At 44.8% G+C, this 26979-nt stretch overlaps 1 protein-coding gene across 1 annotated transcript in view; it reads left to right on the top strand.

The window, feature by feature from the left end:
• Window positions 1-334: 334 nt before the first annotated feature.
• LOC122928606 (glycogen [starch] synthase, muscle-like) overlaps window positions 335-26979 on the top strand; it is a 50801-nt gene continuing 24156 nt past the window's right edge. Inside the window, exons 1-4 of the mRNA XM_044281602.1 lie at window positions 335-581; window positions 17159-17340; window positions 26515-26706; window positions 26783-26971. Of these exons, the coding sequence (XP_044137537.1) occupies window positions 464-581; window positions 17159-17340; window positions 26515-26706; window positions 26783-26971 (681 nt within the window). The 5' untranslated portion in view covers window positions 335-463. The remainder of the gene's footprint in view (window positions 582-17158; window positions 17341-26514; window positions 26707-26782; window positions 26972-26979) is intronic.

The following is a 26979-nucleotide window of genomic DNA, read 5'->3' as shown; positions in this document are numbered from 1 at the left end:
TAACATGATTACGTCTAGGCTACAGTATGCCACTATGCCCAGCAGCCTTTGCCACACGAGGAGACAGCCCTGTCACATTTACGTCCCACAGGACACGACTGACTCTCTGACCCATGAATCTCTGTGCCTTGCACGTACACCACGCTGACTACAGCTCAGCTGCAGTGAGTGACAGCACTCTCAGCCAATCACTGCTCCCCACCGCTGCCTCAGTTTTATAGAGCGCAGCACCTCTCCACCAATCAGAGCGTGTTCTGAGGCCCGTCACTCATAGGCTAGTAAAACGTTATACGGAGGCGTGGGCCGTGCAGGCCCCGCCCCTCCTCGGCGTTACATGGTAGAAGTACCCTGCTGTCAGCTGGAGCGCCTCTTGTCATTGCTGGGGGCAGGCAGCTTCTCAGGAGGTGGCACTGAAGGGCACCCAATCTGTGGTCACTGCGCATTTCTGTAGGCACCGTGCAAGATGCCCCTGGCGCGCAGCTTATCAGTCACCTCTCTGAACGGGCTGGATGATTGGGATGATGACCTGGACCTGGACAACAGTGTGCTCTTCGAGGTGGCATGGGAAGTGGCAAATAAAGGTGAGTGGGTACATGTGAGCTGTGGACTCAATTGACTGTATATAGGAAGATATTGTGTTGCTGGGCAGTGAGTCATCTCCTGTCTGATGCCACCGGGGTCTGATCCTAAGGAAAGATGGTTCTACTGCAACATGTCAACTGCGTTCACCCTAGTCCTTCACCGAGTGGCCAACCATTGGTTGCCATGGGTTGAAAGAAATCCAAGCATGGTCACCCCCCCCCCCCTCCCCCCTAAGCTTGGTAGGTAAATCTGGATGACCTTGGGGGGGGGGGGGGGATTGATGATGGGTCTTTGATTCCTTGATTTATTTAGCCGCGCTGTCTTTAAGATGAATGGGCAGAATGACCTGGGCTTTGGCATCATCCAAACCTCTGCAGTGGTCCGCCAAAAACAAACAAACGGAAGGTACTCTGTACATTCTGTTTCCGTATGTCTGTATTTTCCGTTCCGCAAAAAAATAGAACATGTACTATTATTGTCCGCATTGCGGACAAGGATAGTACTGTTCTATTAGGGGCCAGCTTCTCCATTCCCGCAAAATACAGATTGCACCCGGACATCATCCGTGTTTTTTGTGAACCACAAAATACATATGGTCGTGTGAACAAGCCCCTAGTTTGGCAGCAGCATCAGTTTTTGATGAGGGAAAGCCTGTACATATGGAGAGCGGATCACACCGCTGATCCCAATCTAGTGGGATCTACAATATGCAGTCCTGATGGTTCCACAGACTACGGCTTGTTGGAAAGTAATATCCGCTATGGCTGCCAAAGATCTCCATGTTGCACCTGTATTAGTGTCCATATTACAGAGGTATCTCCTACCCCCCCAGTCCTACAGAACCAAACTTGAGATGACCATATGATTCTGAGGTGCTCTTAGTTCTGTTGATTAGAAGCACGCAGGGTCCAGATCTCGCAGTAATGTATACACAGATACGCGGCTGTATTACAACCATCTGGAATCAGCTTGATTATTTATCTGGAAAGCTACAGGAAATCCTAACTGTTCACTATGCTATCCTAATATCCTCATTTAGGTTCTGAGAGGGTTGTAAGACATCTTATACCTGCGGCCAAGGAAGCTCCAGGGAATTCCGTACGTCCTGATGTATTAGCAGAAAGCACTGGTTGCTTCTATAGTGAGAAATTCCATTCAGGTCTTCTGGAATTGCTACCTATGCAGTTTCCTCAGATTGGTTGTTGATTCTTCACTATACAGAGGTTTTTGTACCGCTGTTGTGGCGAAAACCCCTTCTCTTTAATTGTCGGGGTCCCAATTGAGGTGTTCTTATGAGCGCTCAGAGAGCTGACACACACACACTGCTAATTCCAAATTCTCTATTTTATTCCATGCAAGCATACCTCTTTATTAGGCTACTTTCACACTAGCGCTTGATCGGATCCGTTCTGAACGGATCCGATCATATTAATGCAGACGGAGGCTCCGTTCAGTACGGATCCGTCTGCATTAATAACTTAGAAAAATTTCTAAGTGCGCAAGATGCCTGAGCGGATCCGTTCAGACCTTAAATGTAAAGTCAATGGGGGACGGATCCGCTTGAAGATTGAGCCATATGGTGTCATCTTCAAGCGGATCCGTTCCCATTGACTTACATTGTAAGTCTGAACGGATCCGCTCGCCTCCGCACGGCCAGGCGGAAGGCTGAACGCCGCCAGACTGATGCAGTCTGAGCGGATCCGCTCCATTCAGACTGCATCAGGGCTGGACGGAGGCGTTCGGGTCCGCTCGTGAGCCCCTTCAAACGGAGCTCACGAGCGGACCGACGAACGCTAGTGTGAAAGTAGCCTAACACTACAGATAATCACAGACAAATCTGGCACACCGCCAAAGGGCTGGAAAGCGAAACAAATGATTTGACTTGTTCTGTATAAAAGGCAATACTTCTGTACCATACTAACAGAATTCTACTAATTACAAAGTTTCTGCAACATCTTGTCTCAGAGCTAGCATTCTCCAGCAGTGCAACCCTAAACTCAGAAGGAACATAACTGTCTCTTATATGTCAAACTCTGATAAGGGAGTGAAGGAACTGCTACCTTGGCCTTTCAACTAGGAATATTGGATCTATATACGCAGAAACTCCCTATATCCCTCCAGCTGGCTCACTAATTTTCCACATCTGCACAAGATGGAGGACATGTTTATACAAAAGGATTCTCATCCCTCACACCGCATAGGCTTGCCTATAATTTGGACGTGCCTTGATTGTCAGTATTTTTCAGATTCTCTGCGGCATTCAAATATCCAGATTCATTTAGGATGCCGAATAATAAACCTTAGGATCAAAAGTATTTTCTATACAAATACTGTATGTGATAGAGAAGACGTTGTGTCTATTTCTCATTAGCGCCAGGACATATTGGGACCATAACCACTGTGGATATGTTGGCGGCCGTTTGCTTCTTGTCCACAAGTTCCTAGGAAGTTCACAGTGAGAATGTGTGTGTGCCTTGATGCAGCGCCAGCTTTTTCAGCAAACACTGAGCATAAATGCTGGGCCTGACACATGCCATTGTACGGTTCTTGGCAGAGAACTGGCATTGTATGCAGGGCAGGATGTAGCATGTTGTGAAGCAGAGGAGTAGGTGTGTTCTGCTCGTGGTAGGTACATGTCCTGGGCATGCACAGCCCCCATGGCAGGGATTGTCACCTTCTCCTTAGGTATACTGACTGCCTTTTCATACCTTCGTGGTGTGATCTACCAGGAGGACATCCTGACAAGTCTTGAGTTTTGCTCTATTATTAAAGGGATTTTTTCATGGAGGCTATATCTTATTGAATTGAAGCGCCAGGGTTACAGAACTGGATCTGGGGAAGCTGTGGTCTATACGTTTTTCAAACAATATAGAGTTACATGCAGGCCATTCAAACCAGTGGCTACCAAGGTAATGCTTGAATATCCCCTGGCTGTCACGGCTGTGGAATTCTGAAATGGGTAGGGGGCTGGGAAGTAATGTGACCTTGTGAGGCCAGATATTGTAGACAGTCCCCTTCACCCAACCCCTAAGTGAGAAGAAAAAGTGCTGTGCCGCTATCTAGTGCCAACCTCCTTAGCAATATACTTTACCTATCAGTCCCTGGTTATAGTAATCATTCCATTGCGAGACCCACTTTACAAATTTACAAACCCCTATATATTATTATTTTATTTTAGTTTACCCCCATTTGCTGAATGTCTCCCTCCAAGTTCCCTGTCAGTACAGAAATGTTTGCCTGGGTTTGCATGCTTCCTGTTTGTGGTGGAGGAGGAAATGGAGGCAAATGGCACCCTTAACCCTGCTATAACTTAAAATAAACACAAAACAACATCTTTGGAATAAAATGTCCACAATGCTTTATTAAGGGAAACACCAGAATAAATAATTTAATAAATACTTAAAAACCACCATCATAAATATTTAACAAACCATTAGATAAATACCAGAATCCACTCTGAAACACTGAGTGATACAGACCCTCTAATAAAGCAAGTGACAGATAAGACGCATTAAATAGGGAGTGAGGGCGGGCGACGATCCGGTCCTCTTCAGACTGACCCAGAACGCCGCCAAGCACCTGATTTTAAAGGAGAAATCCTTCCCACCGAAAACAGGACAACAAATCAAGACCCGGTATTCTCCCACAGCAACAGCGTCAGCCAATCAGCTGCGGAGCTACATTCGCCTTGAAAATCTTGTCCAAACTAGCTGGAACTGGACCAAACTTCATCCTGAGGTAATTCTGAAATAAAAGAGCGGGAAAAGGGGGAGATACAGAAAAGAGGGTGTGGGGAGAGACAAAACCATACATATCCTAACTGACTAAAATAATGGTGCCATTGCCCCCAGGTGTCCCCCAAGCTAAATGCTCTGGGGGGCCCATAACATTCTAGAACCTCCTGTGACCACTTCAGTGCGTGTACCTACATGTATTCAGATTGTCACCCAGGCAAGATGTGGCTTCTAGGCAACTAAATACCACAGCATAATGCAAGAGGGTGACATGGGGGATAGATCAGCATAGATTCCAGTGGTGAAGTGCCCTCTTACTTTCCCTATGTCACACAAACATAGCAATCTGAGATGTAGGTTCTGAAACGATAGAGCTGTCTCTAGCCACCTTTGCCTTAATGTGGTAGTCCAGCATTTTTCCTTAGTAACAATCTTCCAGTCCCCGGCCTTTAAAGTGCTGGACGTAGGTGGTCAGGTGTTCCGCTGCAACTAACTGGCCTCAGCAGTGATTTGTGCCCAAGTGGCACATGACCAAACGATGATGTTCTGCTTGGGGATCCTCACCATTGAGGGCAATAATTGGCTGTAACGGCACATGACTGTTTACAGATCTCTAAAACAGAGCAGCAGATAGCAGGCGAGTAAAATTGCCCCGAAAGCTGGATAACCCCTTTAATGGTATGTTCGTACATGATGGATACTCTCTGGATTTTTCACCACAGAATTGCAGGCATGGAGATTTTTTTGTCCGCCTACATATACAAAAGACTTGTAGAATCGAAATGCGGCACTTTTCTTCTGCTTTGGTAATAAATAGAATTGCACTCATCCTGCGAGTGCTGGTCTTCTCTTTGTATATGTAAGCGGGACGCCAACCCTGGACACGTGCACAGCGCACCAGTTAAGCGGAGTGCTCTTGTTTGTTTTTTTTAATTTTTTTTTTTACCATCTGTAAAAAGAAATGGATCTCAGATGAAAATGCCTCCAACGGATTCTAAATGTACATAATGGATGCAACAGAAAATAATAATAATAATAATAATATATATATATATATATATATATATATATATATATATATATATATATATATATATATATAATTTTTTATTTTATTTTTTCTGTTCTTCTTCAGAACTTGGTCAGGGGTTCCCAGAACCTACATTAAAGGGGTTATCTGAGAATAAAAAAATGTCCTCTATATGCCCTGGCCCCTCGCACTTACCTGGTTCCCCGCTCTGTGTCGCTCCTGGTCCCCGCACCCGCGATGCTAGGGAGGCTCGTGCCTGTTGCCACCTGCCATTGGCTGCTCCCCCCCCCCAGATATGTTTTCATCCGCGCATGGGGAGAAGCAGCAGCAGCAGGGACCAGGTAAGTAGATTCAGTGTGAGGGGCCCGGGCATATAGGGGAAATTTTTTTAGTCTCGGATAACCCCTTTAAACTGTCTCCCTTTTAGAGCAGGGATAGTGTACTGGAATATCTTCTAAGAGTACTCACAAGCCAGTCAAGAAACCTTGGGGCTGGCTGAGAATTTTCCTAGTCCCTTTCAGAGTTTTTTCGGGAAGAGGTTTAGCAGGAGGGGAACTCTTTTTTTTTTTTTTTTTTTTTTTTTTCTGTTATGGTAAAGATGTTAGAAATGATTGTCAAGGGACTATACTAGATGGAACATTATCCAGTCTGATTGATCTTGTAACAAACGTCCATGTTCTCCATGAGACCTGATGATGCCTCGTCAACTGAACTCAATGGAAGAATCAATATCTTAATAAGATTTTTGCATTAATATACAGTAGTTTCGCCTACCTACATTAAAACCAGCCATGAATGTGTGTTGAATATGGAAAGATCTGCTATGCTTCAGATCCTTGTGTCCTTCGAGTTGAACGGTAGTCGAGCTTGCACACTGCCGCTCATGAAAACTCTATAAAACTGACAGATGATTACGGGACTTGCAATCTCCAGCAGTTCCGTAAAATTTTGAGGATGTGCACTACAGCACCATTCATGTGGAGAGACACAGTTCCACTGTAATCAGAGGGGTTTCCAACAGTCGGATCCCTAGCTATCAGACAGTTATCGAATAATTTATCATAACTGGACAACCGGGCAACCTGGAGAAGAGAATAAGATGAACAAAACATGTTATTCCAGCCTCCTTCCTGCAAGGTGAGCAGCAGAAGATGAGTCCTCAGAAATGTCTCCTTTTGTTAATGTAGTCAATATTGTACATGATCCAAATGTTTCATCTATTCCGAGCAGCGACTTCCCCACAATAGCTTTCCTCCGTGAAGAAGGAACTTGGGTTCTAATTACATTGATTGTGAGACTTTCCAGACCATTCTCCATTACAGATTGAGGTCTTTGTAATCTATTTCCATCATTTGCTAGTCTGAAGATGGAAAATCCGGCATGTTCAGTTGTGATTGATCCACTGGTACTATGATAGGAAATTGGGAAAATTCCAGTGAATAAAAATGGTGGATAAAAATTAAATAAATGTGGGGCAGATTTACTAATCCAATAGATGGTGTAAACTTAGACAGGCTGTCTGGACCTGAGCCACATTTATCAGGAGAGCTCAGACTGGATAATAAATGTAGTGCAGGGATGGACATTTTATATCAGAATTGTGGGAAAATTTTGGTGCAATATGCCTCATTTTAGGCCACTCACCCTTTAACCACAAAGCATCACCTCTTCCCACTAAGCCTCCTCCCTTCCTTTCGGGGAAGTTGGAAAAAAGTGTAGAAACCCTCTCAGGCTAGTGGTGTCAGATTGCATCAACGTTGCACCAACTTGCAACCCTTTTTAGAAAGCTTGTAGGCACAGACACATTAGTAAGTTGTGGCCTGTGTGTGTAGTTTCTATTTTTGTTTCAGTTTCTCCTTTGTGGTCCTTAATACCATATGTTGTAAACTAGGTTTGCCGTGTTGTATTTTTAGTCTTGTCATCACCCTATTGGAATCTGAAATATATGGTCCATTTGGCTTGTCACAGTGATGGCATACTGTAGTATTAATTGTATTTAGAGTGGAAAGAATGCATGAATCAGCTCTCCATTGTACAAACCATTAGGAGATTACCAGTCACATATTGGGACCATGGAAATCTTGCTTGCTATGGAAGTAGTAAAATCTGGCATGGCAAGCTGCTTATGTTCTTCGTTACGTATACCCCAGATGTGACATTGTTGAAAATTGGATGTTTGCATTGACATGGCCAATTCATGGCCAGTTATGGGGGAATACAGAGGAAATTGGCCATTTGAATGGCTATATGTATATGGTACTGGTAAGGACCTTTTGAACTTTCATCTCTCATTCTTCATGATTAAATGAACAGGTGTTAGGCATAGACTTTTCTTCCTAAGTATCTAACCTTCATTTTCTAAAATCTCATTCATCACGTTCTGTTGTGGTTTTGTGGACATAGGCACGTGCTATGACAGATTTACGGTATATACACTATATTAGCCAGAGTAGAAGGTCTACGTAGTCAACCTTTCTTATTGAAATATGTGTCCACCAGTAGCTTCCCCAAGATTTTAGTTGACCTCTGGGGACAGCTTCTTTTTAAAGAAGGCATTCATGGAATTAATAACCATTATCTGGGACAATGAAGCCTTATAAGCTGAATCTTGACTGTGGACAATTTTTATTCATGGTTGAAATTTTGATGATCTTGATTTACGGTGTAGCATTTTTGGTCGAGAAGTGATAAGTGTGTGAGAGAAACTAAAGAAGATACAGGAGTTGTGTGAAATATGAAAAAAAAATAATGTGCTTCCTCTTTGCAGTGCCACTCTTGTCTGCCTCCTTCCCACCACAGTGAATCTCAATTTGTGCAGGGTCATTACAAGGACCTGTTATTGGTCATACTGAAATATGGTCCCATTTATAGCTATCGAAACCTGTGTAACCATTGATCACACTCGAACCTGTAGGATATAGGCTGGTGCTAGGCCAGAGAGTTCGGCCTCTTTCACATGTACATGTCAGTCATGATGATGTTCATGACAAGGTGGTCAGTTTCATCTGTGAAGGGTCTGTTGTTGGTCCATGTATCTGTTTTTTTGTTTTTTTTTTTGTTTTTTGCTATCCATGTGTCATGCATTTGACTTGTGCACTGCTAGGCTGAAAAAGGGATTTCCATAGCATCTCCTCCCAATGGTCAGTGAAAACCACTGACAACTCGGATGGTAGCCGTGTCCTGTCAGCTTCAGTGGACGTGTAATGTCGCCTCGTCTCCAAAGCAAAACAGTGTGAATGAACACATTAAAATCAACTGATAGATGTGCTGTCCATGGAGAACATGGACATCACAGAACATTTTTGTTCTTCATTTGATGTGTGAAAAAGACCTTAGTGATGATGAGGTTGTTAGAAATCAGATCAGATAGACTAATGAATGTTCAGGACACAGAAGGTAGGGCAGGAAAAGATATGAAAAAGTAGACCTACCTTATCTGATGTGTCACTGCGCCAACTGGCCGCACTGCTAGCAACTCATGACTCCATCATCATGACAGCATTGCTGCCTGTCCTCAGGGTAGATATGTAATGGTGAATTAGCAAATATTTCAAACTACAGTAGAGTTTTGAGAAAAATCTGAAATCTAGGTTTCCTTTGTACTTGGTCTTGCACATGTAGTGAGCCTTTTTATACAGCTAAATGCGTGTGGTCTGACCCTGGGAAATCCTAATAGTGACAGCCATGCTCCCAAGATAGCTGGAGTGTCTCTGGATAATATATGGGGAAGTCTCCTCTAGCCTTAAAGAGGTTGTCTGGCCCAGGAGCCAACAACCCCAATACTCCTACCTTGTGCCCCGTTAAAAAAAAAAATATATATATAATTAAAAAAATATATATAACTGCACCACTGGCTCACTGTGCCCAGCTGCTGTCCCATTCCTGGGCACTTACTGTCCCCAAACAACCCCATGTGATAGCGGAGGGACCACGGCAGAACCAAGGACCTATCGTGTGTGTGTGTGGTGTGTGTTTTTTTTTTTTTTTTTTTTAATGGGGCAGATTAGGAGCATTGGGGTTGCCAGCTTCTAAACAGAATAAGACCTTTTGTTGTAAAGACCGATGGAGTAAGATGCAGCTAATTTCTTAAGAGGCTTTCTAAAAATTTGGTGCATCTTTGGGCAAGCCATGTGCCACGAACTGGAATCTATGTGATAGCTTAGATTTCCTCTATGGGATTCTCAGACGTCCTCTGCTGTGATATTGATGACCTATACACAGGATAAGTCATCAATATAAAAAATCTGGAATACCCCTTATATATCTATGTGGGTACAACCGGCCAGTGTTGGCAGGACTAGTCAACCATCTGATGTATGGGGGGACCACGGGTTGACCTTGTCCCCTGATGGTGCTTTTGGGGGGAGATAAGGATCAAGATGTTTGATTTCAGAATGCCCAGTCCTTTTTTTTTTTTGTTTTGGGAGAGATGTCTCCACCAGACGAGTCTTCCTATTAAGAACACATACTTACTCAGGTATTCCTCCTGACACCCCCATGCACATGCACCATTTTCTCAGCTATTAACTGAATGAGGCCTCTGCCAACAGCTATTTATGGCCAGCCTTAGGATTTATGCAGCAATTACTCTATATACAGGAGGAATCAATAAGAATACTTGAACCACAAATGGTGTCTGCGTAAGAAGGTTTAAGATTGAAGGTCATAATGCTGTGATCTATATACAGATGATAGAAGTCTTTAATTGACATGGAGATGTATATGGAGACTGTAAATTTCAGGCTTTGTATTTGCATAGAAATCGCTGATCTGTACTGTGTTCATTGAGCGGCAATGAGGCGTGCAGTGTTGTATATACAGCACACACAAATGTATGGTCGGTTTCTTTCATGGAAAGTGATCCAGACAACCAGCAGCATGAACGTGTTGTATATACAGCACACACAAATGTATGGTCGGTTTCTTTCATGGGTGAGCCAGACAACCAGCAGCATGAACGTGACAGGCAGACATTAACATGTGTAATCTGTGACCAAGGAAGTCAATGCAAAATGTGGGCTTCTTGTTAAAGGGTTTCATCAGATACATGGAGGAGGGTATGCATATGAGCTCTTTGCAAGCCCTGCCTCTGATGCCGCCAGATGTAAGGCAGCTATCCTATCCTATAAGTCAATGTTCAACCTTTTAAGCAGGTCTTGAGATGTGACTTGGATAATAATTAAGCCAACACCTCATCTGCAGACAGCTGTTTTGGGGTGATTGACCCTGATCAGTACAGCGCAGAGAGTACTGGATTAAATGGGTGAAAGGCCTAGGTCAGGATTCAGGGGAAATAATATGGAGAGCACCTTAATCAAGGAGTCTTATAGGCCATGCATGCTCCTCTGGAATTCTGGGTAGAGGGTATGCAAATGAGCTCTTAACAATCTTTGCCCCTGTGTAGTTCCAAAGCTCCACTGAAACAACTGAGCGGCAGGGGTGTGGGGTGTCACTCCTGACCATCAAATAGTGGTGGACTATCCTAAGGATAGTCCATCGCTTGTAAAAAGCTGGATAACCGCTCCCTTTCAAGACCAAGGCCCCTCATCCAAACTTCATGACCCAGAACAAAAGAAGCTTAATTTTTCAGGTCTTGGAACTAAATACAATCATTTCTAAACATTGGTCATTTCATTCCACCGCATAGGGGATAAGTCAATAAGGGGCCTGTAACGGATCTCCTGGCACCCCGACCGGGTACCTCCGTTGATAGATGCTCCTAGTGTTTCCTGAGGACTCAAAGCACTCCACTTGACACCGTAAGCACTGCAGACCCCACAAACCGCCGAAGCTTTGTTGAGGTCTCAGTCTCCTACCCACCCTGGACCTATGACAAGGCTCCAGGCTCCAGTGGGTGAACCTCTCCTAAATCCAGAGAGCAGGAACAGCTCTTACAAGAGCTAGTAGTTATAGCCAGGGGAGTATACAGCGTATAGCAATCCCCATACACATGAGACAAGGCTCTATGTTGAATGTAAAACAGGAACTCTTTATTGAACACACAGCATTGACTTATATACACATGACATACTGAGGACATGACATAGCAGCCAATCCTGTACAGTTTAAACACAAAACTAACCCTATTCAACAAACACACTGACATTGTCTGTGACGCAATCAACAAAATACAATTACCAACATAATGGGCTAACTTAAAGGGAACCTGTCATCGGGATTTTGTGTATAGAGCTGAGGACATGGGTAGCTAGATGGCCGCTAGCACATCCGCAATACCCAGTCCCCATAGCTCTGTGTGCTTTTATTGTGTAAAAAAAACGATTTGATACATATGCAAATTAACCTGAGATGAGTCCTGTACGTGAGATGAGTCAGGGACAGGACTCATCTCAGGTTAATTTGCATATGTATCAAATCGTTTTTTTTACACAATAAAAGCACACAAAGCTATGGGGACTGGGTATTGCGGATGTGCTAGCGGCCATCTAGCAGCCCATGTCCTCAGCTCTATACCCAAAATCCCGGTTCCCTTTAATCACTCACAGACAGAAACCACACATTTTTCCCAAAACACAGAAACCACCTCAAAACCCCAGGTATCCTCGTACTGTATACATCCATGGATAGCTCTGATCTGGGTGAACAACATATCCAAAAATCACCCAGATCCGAGCAGGTTTTCCCGAATTCCATGGAAGTCACATTTGGCCGGCCGCAAGCATGGCTTTCCTGCCCAAAACAGTTCCACAGATTTAAGCTGTGCGGCAGGTCTATCTTCTCCTTCCAAGTTAGTATGGGCCATAATCCTGAGGCAAGAGGCTGGCAAATGGGCCCCTCCAAAACCCAGTGGCGAGGTTATTTTCACCACTGGGCCCCCGCTGATCACAAGAACATGGGTCTGTGCTCCTTGTTTGAACGGAGTGGCAGACATACATGCGTGTCGACTACTCCATTTAACTCTAATGTACTGCCGGATATAGCAGAGCTGAGTGGAGTGGCAGTGCACAGCGTGACCGCTGCTGCATTCAAACTTTGGAACATGGGCTTCTTATTCTTGTGATCGGCAGGGGGTCCAGTGGTCAGATCCCCGCCAGTTAGACACTTATGCTTTGGATAAGTTGTCTCAGTGAGACAACCCGTTTAAGTCCACATTCACGTGACCATGTCATGGCCATGTCGTTTTGCCGGCTGCAAACTGCGGCTCCGCAAAACACAGACGGCTATGTGCACCCTGTGTTGTGGAGCAGGCCCAATGACTTTAATGGGTCCAAGATCACCAAGATAGGGCCAAAGATAAGTCATGTCCTATATTTTGCAGAGCAGAGGCATGGAACTGGAAGGACATGGAAGGCTTCTGTGAAGTCAGTGGGTCCACACCATGTTCTGCGGTTTGCAGTCCACGACACAGACACGTAAATGCGACACAGCCCTGTACAGTGTGACCTACCATTAAAGGGGTTGGCCACTTTCTGGCTACCGTTGACCAATAGGTATGTAAGATGACAATATGGTACTTACTAATATAGCCTTTGTTGATATTCTGTGGCGTTTTCTATATTTCATGAACCATGACCCCTTGTTAGGCAAATCTACTGTGCTGTCCGAATTTTCACAGGTCCTGTCCATATGAGGCCGCTCTAGGAGGGTCATGTGACCAGACACATCGCTCAGCTTCCTCCATACAAACACATTTCACCTGCACTAACCTCCCAATAGTGGAATGGAGGTGAAAAGTGCAGTGTATGTGAATGGAAGTGACATCTGATGGAGGTCTCATGACCCTCCATCAGCCGCCATTTGATGGACAGGATCTTTGTGTGGACAGCACAAAAGACTTGGCGAACAAGGAAGCATACCATATGAATTATAGAAAATGGCGCAGAATTTCAACAAAGGATATGTTCGTAAATGCCATATAGTAATCTTGCCAATAGAGTAACAGGAAAGCAGCCAACCCCTTTAAGGACTGTAGATATACACCTTTGCCTATAGTTAGCTAGGATGCATCTGTACACATAGGTAGGAAGGGGTTAAAATAAAAGTTCCAAATGAACAATTATCTCATTATAACCACAGATCATTGCATGGACAGTCACAAATGCATGTCTACGAATGGTGTATGATGGGGGCTTGTGAATAAAATTTGAATAGCTCTTATTCTGAATATTTCTGTGGGCGCCTTCCTCTGTTTTGCAGGGAATAATAATAATAATATTATTATTCCATTCATATATTTATTAGGGAAGTAGGCCTTTTTTTTTTTTATTTTTTTTTTTATTTTTTTTTTATACCAAAGCCTTAGTCCATACCATACAGGTATTATGGATGCCCTGTCTATGCCATGAGGCACGGTATTGTCCACTAGATATAAAGCTTCCTGAGGAAAATGCCCTAAACACCGGGCATGTTAACTTTGTCCGAGGTAAACTGAGATGTCAGCTTAGGCTACTTTCACACTAGTGTTGTTTAAATCCGGCGTTCAATTCGGCGTTTAACTTTTTTTTTTTTTACATTTTTTTTTCGGGTTTAACATGCAAAAGCCAGATCCGGTTTGACTGAACACACGGCACCGGATCCGGCGTTAATGCAAGTCAATGGGAAAAAGGCCTGATCCGGCGTTCAAAGTGTTCCGGATTTTTGGCCGGAGGTAAAAATACAACATGCTACGGTTTTCTGAAAAGCCTGATCAGTCAAAAAGACTGAACTGAAGACATCCTGATGCATCCTGAACGGATTACTCTCTATTCAGAATGCATTAGGATAAAACTGATCAGTTCTTTTCCGGATTTGAGCCCCTAGGACGGAACTCAGCGCCGGGAAAAAAAAACCCTGCTAGTGTGAAAGTACCCTTAGGGGTGCCATACTGCGGCTCTATGTGTGAGGCCTTAGTATAGCCTCGCCTGTGTGCATTGGGCAAACAGTACCATGCCATGAATGTCTGCATAGAGTTGGTGGGAAAGCTTCAGTTTCAGATCACTACTGGCGGTATATTACAGAATTTACTGTTCTGTTTTAGCTCCGGCAACGATGCCAGGAAGACACTTCTGGCACAGAGATTGAAAGATGCGTGAAAACTGTCAAAGCGGTCTGTTACCCATAGCAACCAATCACAGCACAGCTTTTATTTGTAATGGTGCTCTTGCAGGATGAAAGCTACACTGTGATTGGTTGCTATGGACCACAAAGGCTGTGTTATCCTGAGTTTCCCCCCTTGTGCTATTTCTTCACCCCCTCTTTGTGAAATTTCAATCTAATCAATCAAGTGCAATGTAGTAAAAATGTGTAAAATGCCTCTGAAAGTGTTTTAAAAGGAGTAGATCTGATTTTATATGTAGGATAGGCCACCAATATCTGAGGATCGACACGCGGCACCCCCTTCTGTGAGCTTTCCAGGAGGATAGGACTCCTTTAAAGGTGTATTCTGGTTATTTCAAGTTATCCCCTATCCTAGAGTATAAAGTAACTGGAATACCCCTTTACAGTTGTTCACTTTTATTAAAGGTTTGGAGGGCTGCAGATGCCAAGGGGCGTTATTAACGCACATGCCTTGATATGGGCACTGTCGGTAGATGGTATAGTAAGATATGTCCGTGAACAAGCATTATGTAAAGAAATGGCCGTCTTGTTCCACAGTCCTGAGATCATTTCTTTTGGCTGATTTTTAGCGGCTCTTATGCTGGCAGCAGACGACTTGCGCTCTGTCATTGGAGCCCTATTTACATTGTCTGCTTTTGTCTGTTTCTCTGACTACTTGCGGTACGGACCTGTTCATACTATTATAGCTGATCTGGGTCCTTGAGTTCAAGGCTACGTGCTTCTTCCGTCAGACATGCCTTGCTGTTTTTTATAGGCCATGTCACATACTTGTTGAATGCTTCAGATGGCCTGAGGGGGAGCAGAAGCCTGCCATGTGTACTCTATGGAAGACCTATGGACTAAGTGTAAACTGAAGCCTTATCAGTAATGCGTTATCAGTAATATTATAAGAGAGGCTCTGTTTAACCAAAAGAATGCTACAGGGAACCATATACCTGCAATAGCTATTCCTCTGACTCCCCGGTACAGAGGCTGGCCTCTGGCGTTGTATCTCGTGCCAGAACAAAAGGATCAGACATTGAAATACATTTTTGTTGGGGCAGAGTCTGGAGACCACCATACACATGATAGGTGGCCAGCTCTGCCACCAATAATCTAATGTGTATGGGGGCCTTTACTCTGTGGGTGACTGAAATAAGGCTACTTTCACATCTGCGTTTTTTTTCTGTCTGGTTTTGAGATCCGGCAGGGGATATCAAAACCAAAGCAAAAGGCATCCGTTTGAATAATCTAGCCGGCTGGATCCGTTCAGAACAGATCCGGTTGTATTATGTCGGAAAATGAAGAAACCGTTGCCAGTCAATGGGCTCTGGATCAGTTTTTTTCATGTCCGAAAAATAATGCGTCTGGCACCATTGACTTACATGGTTTTTGGTGCCGGTTCCAGCTTTTTCAGTTTCCTATGCCACACACAAATGCTGCTTGCAGTGATTTTGTGTCTGGCATGGAAACACAACAAACCGGAACAGAATGCATTCTGACAATGAAGGGGACAAAACGGAAGCGTTTGCTGCCTGTTTTGAGACCCTGTGCCAGATTTAAAAATCGGACAGCACAACACAGATCTGAAGATAGCCTAACTCTGGTGCCTGAAATAAATTTTTGGCAATAAGTACTACCCATTTCTGGCTCTCAGAAATCAGTCACATAGCGCCAAATATTTTGTCACTATAAACCAGAGGTAGACATGTCCCAGTAGCCAGTATATGTAAAAACTTCTCTCGCGTCTAACCTCGGGGTTAGCCTCTGGGCTGCCTATGGATCTAACCTTAGGTTTGCTATGCCTGTGGGTCTAACCTTAGGGTTGCTATGCCTATGGGATTCCTACGGGTCTAACCTTGGGGTTGCTATACCTGTGGGCTTCCTATGGGTATAACCTTAGGGTTCCTATGCATGTGGCTGTGGGTCTAACCTTAGGGTTGCTATGCCTATGGGCTGTGGATTACAAAACACAGGCTTGGTAACCTAATGGTTGCCCCTGTTGTGACAGGGATGATGTCAATCTCTCTGATCCTGTGAGATGTTCTTGGCCCTCGCAGTGTACTGCACATGATACTGATAAACCCGGCGTGAGGATTTTCATACCTCATACACTAGTTGAAAATGCTGAGCCATTTGTAGATGACTTGGATCTGTCGCTTATTTAGAGGTACCAAGCCGAATTCCATTACTATAGGACATTCTGTACTGGTCACTGCACATCATTTGTCCTGCTTCTGTGATGTCTACAAACGGACTGAAATACATCAGAGGTCAATATGATTCCGTTGGATATCTATGACCACTGCACCCTGGCTCCTTTACCTGGGGAATTATTGGGGAGTGCACGCTCATGCCCCCCAATGATATTCTCCCATTAACTATCATTATATATTGTAGGCAACTGAGGCTTCACCTAATAACTTTCAGCAGTCTCGTGCTACCAAATCTTGGAACATCTATTCCTTTCTTGTACAGTTTCACACTTCATGTATAAAGACTAACCTTGGATCCTCCCACCAAAGGGCATTAGCGCTCCACATCTCGTGCCCACAGTCCCTTATATTGTTTTATGTCAGTAGGCTGAAAGTGCTGAGGGGGCGATATGTCTTGCTCTGAAACCTTCCTATCTTGGATATTGGGAGATGTGATAGCTGATTGTCTTTTTGCTTATGATGTGACTATGAGTACATGCCTCGTTTCATGGTTTCTTTATTGGTGGTTTGTATGCTACGTCGGGATGCTTACTTTTTTTTTTTTTTTTTTTTTTCCCCAGTGGGCGGAATTTATACGGTTATACAGACCAAAACCAAGATCACCACAGATGAATGGGGAGAGAATTACTTCCTTATTGGGCCCTACTTTGAGCACAATGTACGGACTCAGGTTGAGTTGATTGAGCCTCCAAATCCTGCCATCAAGCGCGCTATGGATTCCATGAACTCAAAGGGATGTAAGGTGAGAAGAGGCTGCTTTACTGTTTCTTAATGCATTTTTAGATGAGATGGACAGGTCTGTGAGGCTGCGTTCCCATATCTTGTCATCTGGTATAGTTTCCCTCCAGCATGGTGCACAAAACATTGGCTGAAAGCTGATAACAGAACTGATACTATTGTCTTCTGTGGGATCATTCCTGGCACCCTGCACATCATTTGTAAAGCCTGTATTACACATAGGGAGGGATGTGTTCCCCTCCCGGCAATCACTTGCTAGCTAGAGGAGGAGACCGCTGCTATTACATGCAGCAATCTCCTCCACAGCAATCGCTCGTCTCCATACGGTCTAGCGCAGTGATGGCGAACCTTTTACAGACCGAGTGCCCAAACTGGAACATAAACCCACTTATTTATCGCAAAGTGCCAACACAGCAATTTACCTTGAATACTACAGTCCAATATAGAATATCTTCCATGTACTTTATCATTTATCTACAATAGCCTGCCTGCATTCCATGCGCTGCCTGTGCTGTTCATAGTGCGCCCTGTGCCGATGACTGACAGGAAAAGTCTAAGGCATATTGGTACACAATAGACTTTTTCCAGGGTGTGGGTGTGCAACCTTGCCATAGGTTCGCCATCACTGGTCTAGTGTCTTGCCAGCAGCAGATCGCTGTTAGCCAGCATGATCTGTCGGGGGCAGTATTACACTGCAAGATGATCGTTAAGTGATTATCGGCCAAAAAATCAGCCAGTGTAATACAACCTTAAGGGCCCTATCACACGGGCGGAGGAGGAGACCGCTGTTATTACATGTAGTGATCTCGTCCACAATATAGATGCATTTGCGATCGCTCATCCCTATACTGTTTTATTGTTTGCCGGCAGCAGAGCACCTATTGCACGGCAGGATTTTTTTAACATGTTAAAGGATCCCGATTACCTGATGACTGAGCGTTTGCACATCTGGCAGTATTACACCGCCAGATGATTGCTAATGAGCATTCATACGAACGCTTATAGCGGTCATCTTTACAATAATCAGCCTGTGTAACAGGGCCTTAATACAGCCTCATGGCTGGATGTCTCCTTGCAAAATAAAATGTATGCAGAGAACCCAGCCTAACATCCGTGTCTGTCTGGGCCTTCTTTCCTTTAATTTAAGATCCCATTCCATTAGTGGATGAGTTAATTTGAATTCTCAATGTTTTTTTTTTTTTTTTTTTTATTAAAAAGCCTGTCAATGTACTTTTTTCACCCAAAGTGCCGCAAGCAAAAATGTGAATGCTGTCCGTAGCAATCCCTCCCTAAAAGAAGGACCAGTTGCTTTCCTTTGCCAAGGCTTTGGGATATCCTGTCTGTGCTCCAGCATTTGTAGAGGCTGCCATCCACATATCCACTGGAGCTCAGATTTTAGGGTTGGGTTACATTAGGGTGACAAACGCACCACTAGACCCCTGGGAAGGAACACCCATAAGGCATCAGCACCCTGAGAAATTCACAGTGAACATGAAAATTTAAATACAGTAGGTTTATGCAACACTGGCCCAGCCCAGGGGCGGACAGTATAAAAATTCCTTGTATTCTCGCTTGGCCAGAAGACCAGGCTAAAGTAGAGATACTGCACTGAAAAGTCTGAAGGAAGTAGTGCAACTGAGCCCTACTCATCAAGTGGGTGCCCCTGTTCGCCACTCTATGGGTACCTTGCACATTAGGCCTTTATAATACCCGACCTAATGGCATTGATCAGGAGGCCCTAAGTTGCCTATAGGTAGCTATTGGACCAACCTACATACACTCAGATCTAGATGTCTTTTTGTAATTGCTCCATCTCAGTGACCCCCCCCCCCCCTCCCCCCTCAGGAACTACATTTGATCTTAACCAGCAGAATTTCAGTGATTATTGTCTCCACCAGTTCGTGAAGAACAGGAAATCTCTCATTGTTGAGACATCAGGTCTGCTTTTATCTTCATAACTGTGGTTTGATTTTAATATTTTTAATTATTTTTTTTGCCATATGCATTGTCATAACCCTTGCACTGCCGTCCCCTTTAGGCTAAATGCACACAATCAGGATTGCACACGGATTTTCCACAGCGTAGGTCTGAAATTCTCATGTACTTAATGCAGATTTTTTATTTTTTTTTCTGTGCAGATTTTGACCTGCGGTGCGGATTTTAAAATACGCAGCATGTCAATTTATTTTATTTTTCCTGTCTGTATTTTCTCCATTCACTTCAGTGGGGTGAGTAAAATCTGCATGTAAATCCACACCAATTGATGCGGATTCTTCACACAGATTTCAGTGCGGTTTCCCTGCACCTAAATCCTGAACATGTGCATTTACCCTTAGGCCTCATGCACAGCAGGTCTGCAATACACGGGCACCTGGCCGTGTGCACCCCGCATCACGGATGCGGACCCATTCACTTGATTCAGCAGATCAGTTGTACAAAAATCTCCCTTCCTTCCCAATCGGCATGCCAGACCGCTGAAACCGGACGGCTCCAACGTAACTGTCCACTTTCAGCAGACATGGTGAGGCATTGGTCATCACCAACTATTATTGTAAAGTACTCCCAGAATTGGTGACTTATCAAATGCTTTTACTGGCATTTTATTGTGGGCACGGCATCGCAGTAGCTACTACGCATGCGCCGGCCAACGGCGAGAAACAGCGGCGAGGAGGCGGACAAGAGACACCCACAATGGGCATCGCAGTGCGTATGCCCCAGCCAAGCAATGGATAGCGCAGGCGCGGGATCCGGCTGCAGAGAAGGACGCAAAGGAAGACGGGGCGGGCAGAGGAAGAGGCTGGGGCGGGGATATGACGAAAAGAGGCAGAACAGCCTGGGCTCCAACGAGGTGAACCCCTCCCTGGGCACTTGCGAGCCCTAAATTACATATGAATAAAAGTCAGTTTTTGCCTTGGGGGAACGTCACAAGCACACATCAAAGGTACCATTAGAATCATAGACTGCTATGCTAGAGCGCTATGTAAGCGGTCTATAAGGTCACAATCTGGTGACAGACTCCCTTTAAGTGTTAAGTATGTGTAATAAGTAGTGAGACTTCAAGAAATAAAAGCTCCTTCTAAACTCAAAGCCTTCTTCTTATGCAAGGCAGCATTTCAGTAATGTAGCGTATAAACTCTTACCCAAGATTTATTGCATATCTGTCAGTTACAGAACACAGGGAACTGTCTGCTAGACAGAGACCTAGGCTGAAGTTCCTGGGCTTGATGCTGAATCTTTCACCGTTCCAGAGCTAACCACGCGGAGCAGAGGGCCCCGATCACCGAATATGGGGCCCCCTGCTCTTTAATGGCTTATCATAGAGCACCCACTTACAGTGGCATGCAAAAGTTTGGGCACCCCTGGTCAAAATTACTGTTGCATGCTGCGGTTTGCTCTCCGGTATGAGAGCGGAATGCATTTTTGAGTGTTCTGTTACGTTTTGTCCCCATTGACAATGAATGGGGACAAAACGGAAGCATTTTTTCTGGTATTGAGCCCCTATGATGGATCTCAATACCATACAATATTAACGCTAGTGTTGAAAGTAGCCTATCTCTAGCACCAAAGTTTAAAAGGGGTTTTACGACTTTTTTTTTTTTTTTTTACTGATGATCTATCCTCAGGCTGATCCGTTGGGGTCCTTCACCCAGCTGTTTGAGGAAGCCGCACACTTACCAGAGCTCCTGCCCTTCCAGCTTGCCAAGCACAGCGTTGTACATTGTATAGCAGCTGTGCTTGGTATGGCGCTCAGCCCCATTCACTTGAATCGGACTATGCTGTGCCCAGGCCATGTTACCGATGAATGTCACTGGCCTAGAGTAAGCTGTGAGAAGGCCTCTACACTTCTGTGAGCACCGTGGCCTCCTCAAACAGCTGATCAGTGGGAGTCCTAGATGTCGGACCGCCACCTATCAGATACCGATGACCTTTCAAGAGGATAGGTCATCAACATAAAGTTGGAAAACCCCTTTTAAGTACTAGTGAATCTCATGGAATCCTTTAGTTTCACAGATCAGCATAGTGAGTAACCAGTCATTCAATTGCTAGAACTCTGCTTTTGCCCTTCAAATGTTTTTGGGCTACTCGCTGTCATTATGTTTTTATCTTGTAACTTAAAAAAAGAAAAATCTTGTGACATTGCTAAAACATTATCCCCTCCCCCTTCCGTCTGTGAGTTCAGAGGCACATGTTTGATGGCTAATTTTGGCGTTCCTCTGCAGTGACCTGGTGTTATGCAGGGATTCAGTTACTGCCCATTGAAAAGGTCAACTCTAAAAATTGTAAACCACGCTTGTGTTAGGCCTCAGGTTCCCGGACAGAATCACAGAATTAGTTTGGTGATGAGGACCAATAATGTCAGGACAGCTGAGATAGCAGAGAGGAGGTGACCACGTTGAGGTCAGGAAGTCCTTGTGGTGGAGGACTTGTCTTTCCCAAAAATGTCAGTGATGATAAAACGAAAATGTAGAAGTCTGCATGTGCAACGTGAATTAGAGCTGAACTTGCGTTTCAGATTCTTGTGTGGAAAAACCTCAGTGTAACAAAGTACTCTGAAGGTGTATGAGATTAGACAAGCCTCACGTATGCTTAGCTTTTTTTTCTCTGTGAGGAAATTGACCTGCCGTGCAGATTTAGAAATCCACAGCATGTCAATTGTTTGTGGAAGATCTGAAGAACATCCAAATCAAGTAACAGATTCTGGAAACTCAAGTCCACAAGGAAAACCTTGCGGAATTGGGTATAATTCCCACAACAAACAGGTCCAGCCATGCTGACAGAAAAGGTTCCTGAGGTGAGCAACCCCTTTAAAGGTGTATTCTCGGGAACAACATCCACAGGGTAGGTGATAAATGTATGGCTACTGGGACCCCACGATCAGGGGAACAAGGGTTCTAAAGCCCCAGGTGTGAATAAAGTGGTAAAGCGCAGGCATGGACAGGGGATAAATATTAATGGGGGGGGGGGGGGGGGGAGAGAGAAAGCCCTTTGAAGGGGTATTCCAGTTACAGCAGATTATCCCCATCCACTGGGTAGAGGATCACTGTATGATTGGTGGGGCTAACCTCTGGAATCCCCATTGATCATGAGAACAGGGGACCCGTGTCACCCTATTTGAATAGAGCGTTGGTTGAGCATGCACGCCACCACTGCATTCATCCCTGTGGAACTGCCGGCAGTCCCTACTTTCCTCATTCAGTCCCATAAAACTTTGAATAAAGTGGTTGTGCGCAGGCCTGAGCAGCATGGCAATCATACAGCACATATGTCCCATACACGAAGGACCGGGGCACATGGATCCAGGCTCCACGGGCTGGTGCAGATAAAAGGCCAGCCAGCCTGCAGAGCCAGGAGAAATATAGCCCCACTCCCAAACCCCTCCACCAATCAGGCACCTGTTACCAGGGTTTGGGTATCTCTACCCGAAACCCCGCAACATAACAGGCCCCTAACATTAGCCAATTAAGGCTATCGCTGGGCAGAATGACCATTCTACCCAGTGACCCACAGCAAAACGGTGGGAAATTTTCCCTCCAAAACCCCATTCTAAAAATAGTATTGTAATCACTAGGCAGAAATCAACCTCTGCACAGTGAAGATAAATTCTAATATGGGACAAATGCTGATATGTCCATGTGGATCCCTCGTTAAAGGGGTTATCCTATCATAGACAATGGGGGCCTATCACTAGGATATACAAGCAGAACGGAGCGGAGAAACTTGAGGAGGGCGCACTGCGCATGCGCAGCCGCCCTCCATTCATTTCTATGGAGCTGCCGAAAATAGCCGAGCGCTGGCTCGGCTATTTCTGTTGGCCCCATAGAAATGAATGGGAGCGGTGGCCGCGCATGCGCGGTGCGCTCCCATTCACTTAAATGGGAGAGGCGGGGAGCTGCGCCTGGTGGTGGACGGACCCCTAGCGATATGCCCCCATTGTCTAAGATGGGATAACCCCTTTAATGTCCAGGATCCAGTCATTCCATTCAAACTGGGGACATGGGTACCCTGTTCTTGTGATTGCTGGGGGTCCCAGTGCCAGGACCCCCACCAATCTAATAGTTCTTGTGGGGGTCACAACTCTTTAGGACGTACCGTTCCCGAGATATTCCCAAAAAATGACTTCCATTAGCCAATACAAGCCTGCAAGTCTTTCCCTTTATATCCCAACTGCCATACACACGGTCACATGTCCCTTATCAGACAATATTAGCTCGCAGGCCCTTAGTCTCAACATACACAGTTTTACTGCAGGTTTCCATAACAACCCAGCCATTTTTCTTCACTGCTGTAGGTCAGCTTTAACTGGGCAGGGCGCTATGGATGACACTGTTAGGCTACATTCACACGTCAGTATTTTTCTATAATCCGAATTTCGGTCCGTTTTTTGCGGATCCGTTGTTCCTGAAAATGTTTCCGTATGTCATCCGTTTTTTGCGGATCCGCAAAAAACCGAAACATGTATACATTTCAACAATCAAATAAAGTTGTTTGGATTTCTTTGAAAAAAAATTTGCTATGTGTTTCCAGGAACGGATTCCGCAAAAACGGAAGTCATACGGAATGACATCCGAATGTCTTCCGTTTTTTGCGGAACCATTGACTTTGCATTGTACCAGGATCCGATTTTTCAGGAACATAATAGGACATGTTTTATATTTAAACGGACATGCGGAACGGAACAACGGAAACTGACAGCACACATTGTGCTGTCCGATTTTTTTTTTTTTTTTTTCCAGGACTCATTGAAAATGAATGGGTCCTGATCTGTTCCGCAAAAAACGGAACAGATCAGGAAAGAAAAAACGGACGTGTGAATGGACCCTTAAGGAAGTGGAGTGCTGTGGAGGTCACAGTTCAGGGGGCAGGTGGGGTGGCTATTCAGGCCAAAAAAGTCCGCCCCAGGTCCAGTTAGGCCACGCCCCTCCCACTCCACAGCCGACAAGGATTGAAAAAATGAAGGTTAGAAATCAACTTCTGTAAGCTGTAGGGGTGGGAGGGAGGGTGACTTTCTCCCTGCAGCTCACACTCAGACAGCACAGTGCTGCTGTCAGAGTGAGCTGTTCAAAAAGGCATTAGCCAATAGAAGCCTGGTCACATGACTTTTATCAGCCGATATTAGCTCACAGGCCCTGAGTCTCCACATACAGTTTTACACCAGGTTTCCATAACAACCCAGACATTTTTCTTCACTGCTGCAGGTCCGCTTTAAAGGGGCAGAGCGCTATGGATGACACTGTTAAAGGGAACCCGTCACCAGTTTTATGGTGTCCTAACTAAGGGCAACATAAATAAGTGACTGATTCTTTTAGCAAAATGCTGGGTCACTTTCTTTAATTGACCCAGTCAATCTGCCAACATCTTGTATTGAAAAGCTCCAGCTGATGATGAGTCATGAATATTCATGAGCTCCTCACTCTCCCCGCCCACCTGCTGCTGAATGACAGTTTGTTTCCATATGACTCAGCAGCAGGTGGGCAGGGGAGTAGCTATAGCTTTGAATTAAATATACGCTGGACTCAATGACCTCACGCTGGACTCGAATCGGCTCATTAGCATGCAGCATCTTTGTGTGTATATTATGAGGTAACCATCTGTCACACCAGTAAGTGAATACATCTAAGGTACTTTTTAGTAGTTAATGATTGTATATAATTAGTTAGATTATAATCAAATATCCACATGACAGGTTCCCTTTAAGGGAGCAGAGTGCTGTGGAGGCTTCAGTTCAGGGTAGGGTGGCCATTCAGGCCATCCTCCAAAGACGGACTTAAAACCCCCTCCCCTAGGTCCTGCTAAGCCATGCCCCCTCTCACTCCGCAGCCGACTGAGATTGAACAAATTAAGGTAAAAATCTACTTCTGTCAGCTGCAGGGGTGGGAGGGAGATTGACTTTCTCCCTGCAGCTCACGCTCAGACAGCACAGTGCAGCTGTTTGAGAGTGAGCTGTTCAAAAGAACATCCCTGTGTCTGTTCAGGCCCTGCGCCGGACAGAGGGCAGGGAGTCTGAAAGCTGGACTGTCCTGCCTAAAACCAGACCTCTGGCCACCCAAAGGCAGGCTGCTGTGGAGGTCACAGTTAAGGGAACGGTCCGCTATGGAGGTCAGTGTTAAGGGGCAGATTGCTGTAGAGGCCACTGTTAAGAGGATGGGGTGTTGTGGAGGTCACATTTTAAGGGAACAGAGCTCTGTAGAGATCGCTGTTAAGGGGTGGGTTATTGTGGAAATCACTGTTAACGAGACTGGGTGCCGTGGGGGTCACTAATAAAGGGGCGGCCGCTGTGGAGGTCACTGTTAAAGGGGAGGGCGCTGTGGATGTTAGATGTCACTGTTATTGTGGATACTGTCAATATCTTTTAACGACACACACAAACATTATTAAATAAAATATACCTGTGCAAAGCCGGATCCTTCTGCTAGTGTGTGTGTGTGTGTGTGTGTGTGTATAATATATATATATATATATATATATATATATATATATATATATATATATATATTATTTTATTAATCCTTCCATTTGCTCATACTACCACCCACCTAGTGGACAGTACCAACCAAATTGTATTAATTATATATATATATATATATATATATATATATATATATATATATATATATATATATATATATATATATATATTCCTTTACATTATGGCAAATGCTTTTGGATGACAACACTAATATAAACCCTCTCATTAGGGACTGGTATAGATGGAAGATGACTAGTGATGAGCGAACTTCTGTTTTAAGTTCGGCGTCTAAAGTTCGGCTTCCGGTTAGCGGAGAATCCCGATATGGTTCCCGATATGGATTCCGACTTCCGTTGTGGTCCGTGGTAGCGGAATCAATAATCGGCCATTATTGATTCCGCTACCACGGACCACAACGGAAGTCGGAATCCGTATCGGGATTCTCCGCTAACCGGAAGCCGAACTTTAGACGCCGAACTTAAAACAGAAGTTCGCTCATCACTAAAGATGACCATAACATTTTGTTAGAGGGGCTATATGAGAATAGAGTTTAGTTTCCAAAAAACTTCGCCTCATTCCCTGATCTGCTGTTTCTGCTGTACGTACTGGATTATCTGTAGTGGTAGATATTTCAGATAAACCAGGTAACTTGCATCTCCCTCTGGACACCAGTAGCAATGATGAGAATTGAATGGACTTTGTTTTACACAGATCTACTTTGGCCGCTGGCTGATAGAAGGCAGCCCGTATGTAATCCTCATCGACATAGCAGCCACTGCCTGGAGCCTGGACCGCTGGAAGACTGAGCTTTGGGATAGCTGCGCCATAGGGATCCCATGGTATGATAGGGAAGCCAACGACGCTGTCTTGTTCGGGTTCCTAACAGCATGGTTCCTGGGTGAGGTACGTGTGCCGACCTGTAAATCCTCTGTTTATTACCATTGCCCCCACTAATGCACTGTCCGTACTGTGCTCTCAGTTTGCAGCACAATGTGGCGATGAGAAGCCCTTTATCGTGGCTCATTTTCACGAGTGGCTAGCTGGCGTTGGCTTATGTTTGTGTCGTATTCGTAAACTGCCAGTGGCTACCATCTTCACTACTCATGCCACTCTCCTGGGCCGTTACCTGTGTGCCGGAAGCGTGGACTTCTACAACAACCTGCAGTCGGTGAGAAC

Source organism: Bufo gargarizans, chromosome 2, assembly GCF_014858855.1.
Source record: "Bufo gargarizans isolate SCDJY-AF-19 chromosome 2, ASM1485885v1, whole genome shotgun sequence".
Classification (NCBI taxonomy): Eukaryota; Metazoa; Chordata; class Amphibia; order Anura; family Bufonidae; genus Bufo; species Bufo gargarizans.
This window is presented reverse-complemented; position numbering and strand designations above follow the sequence as displayed.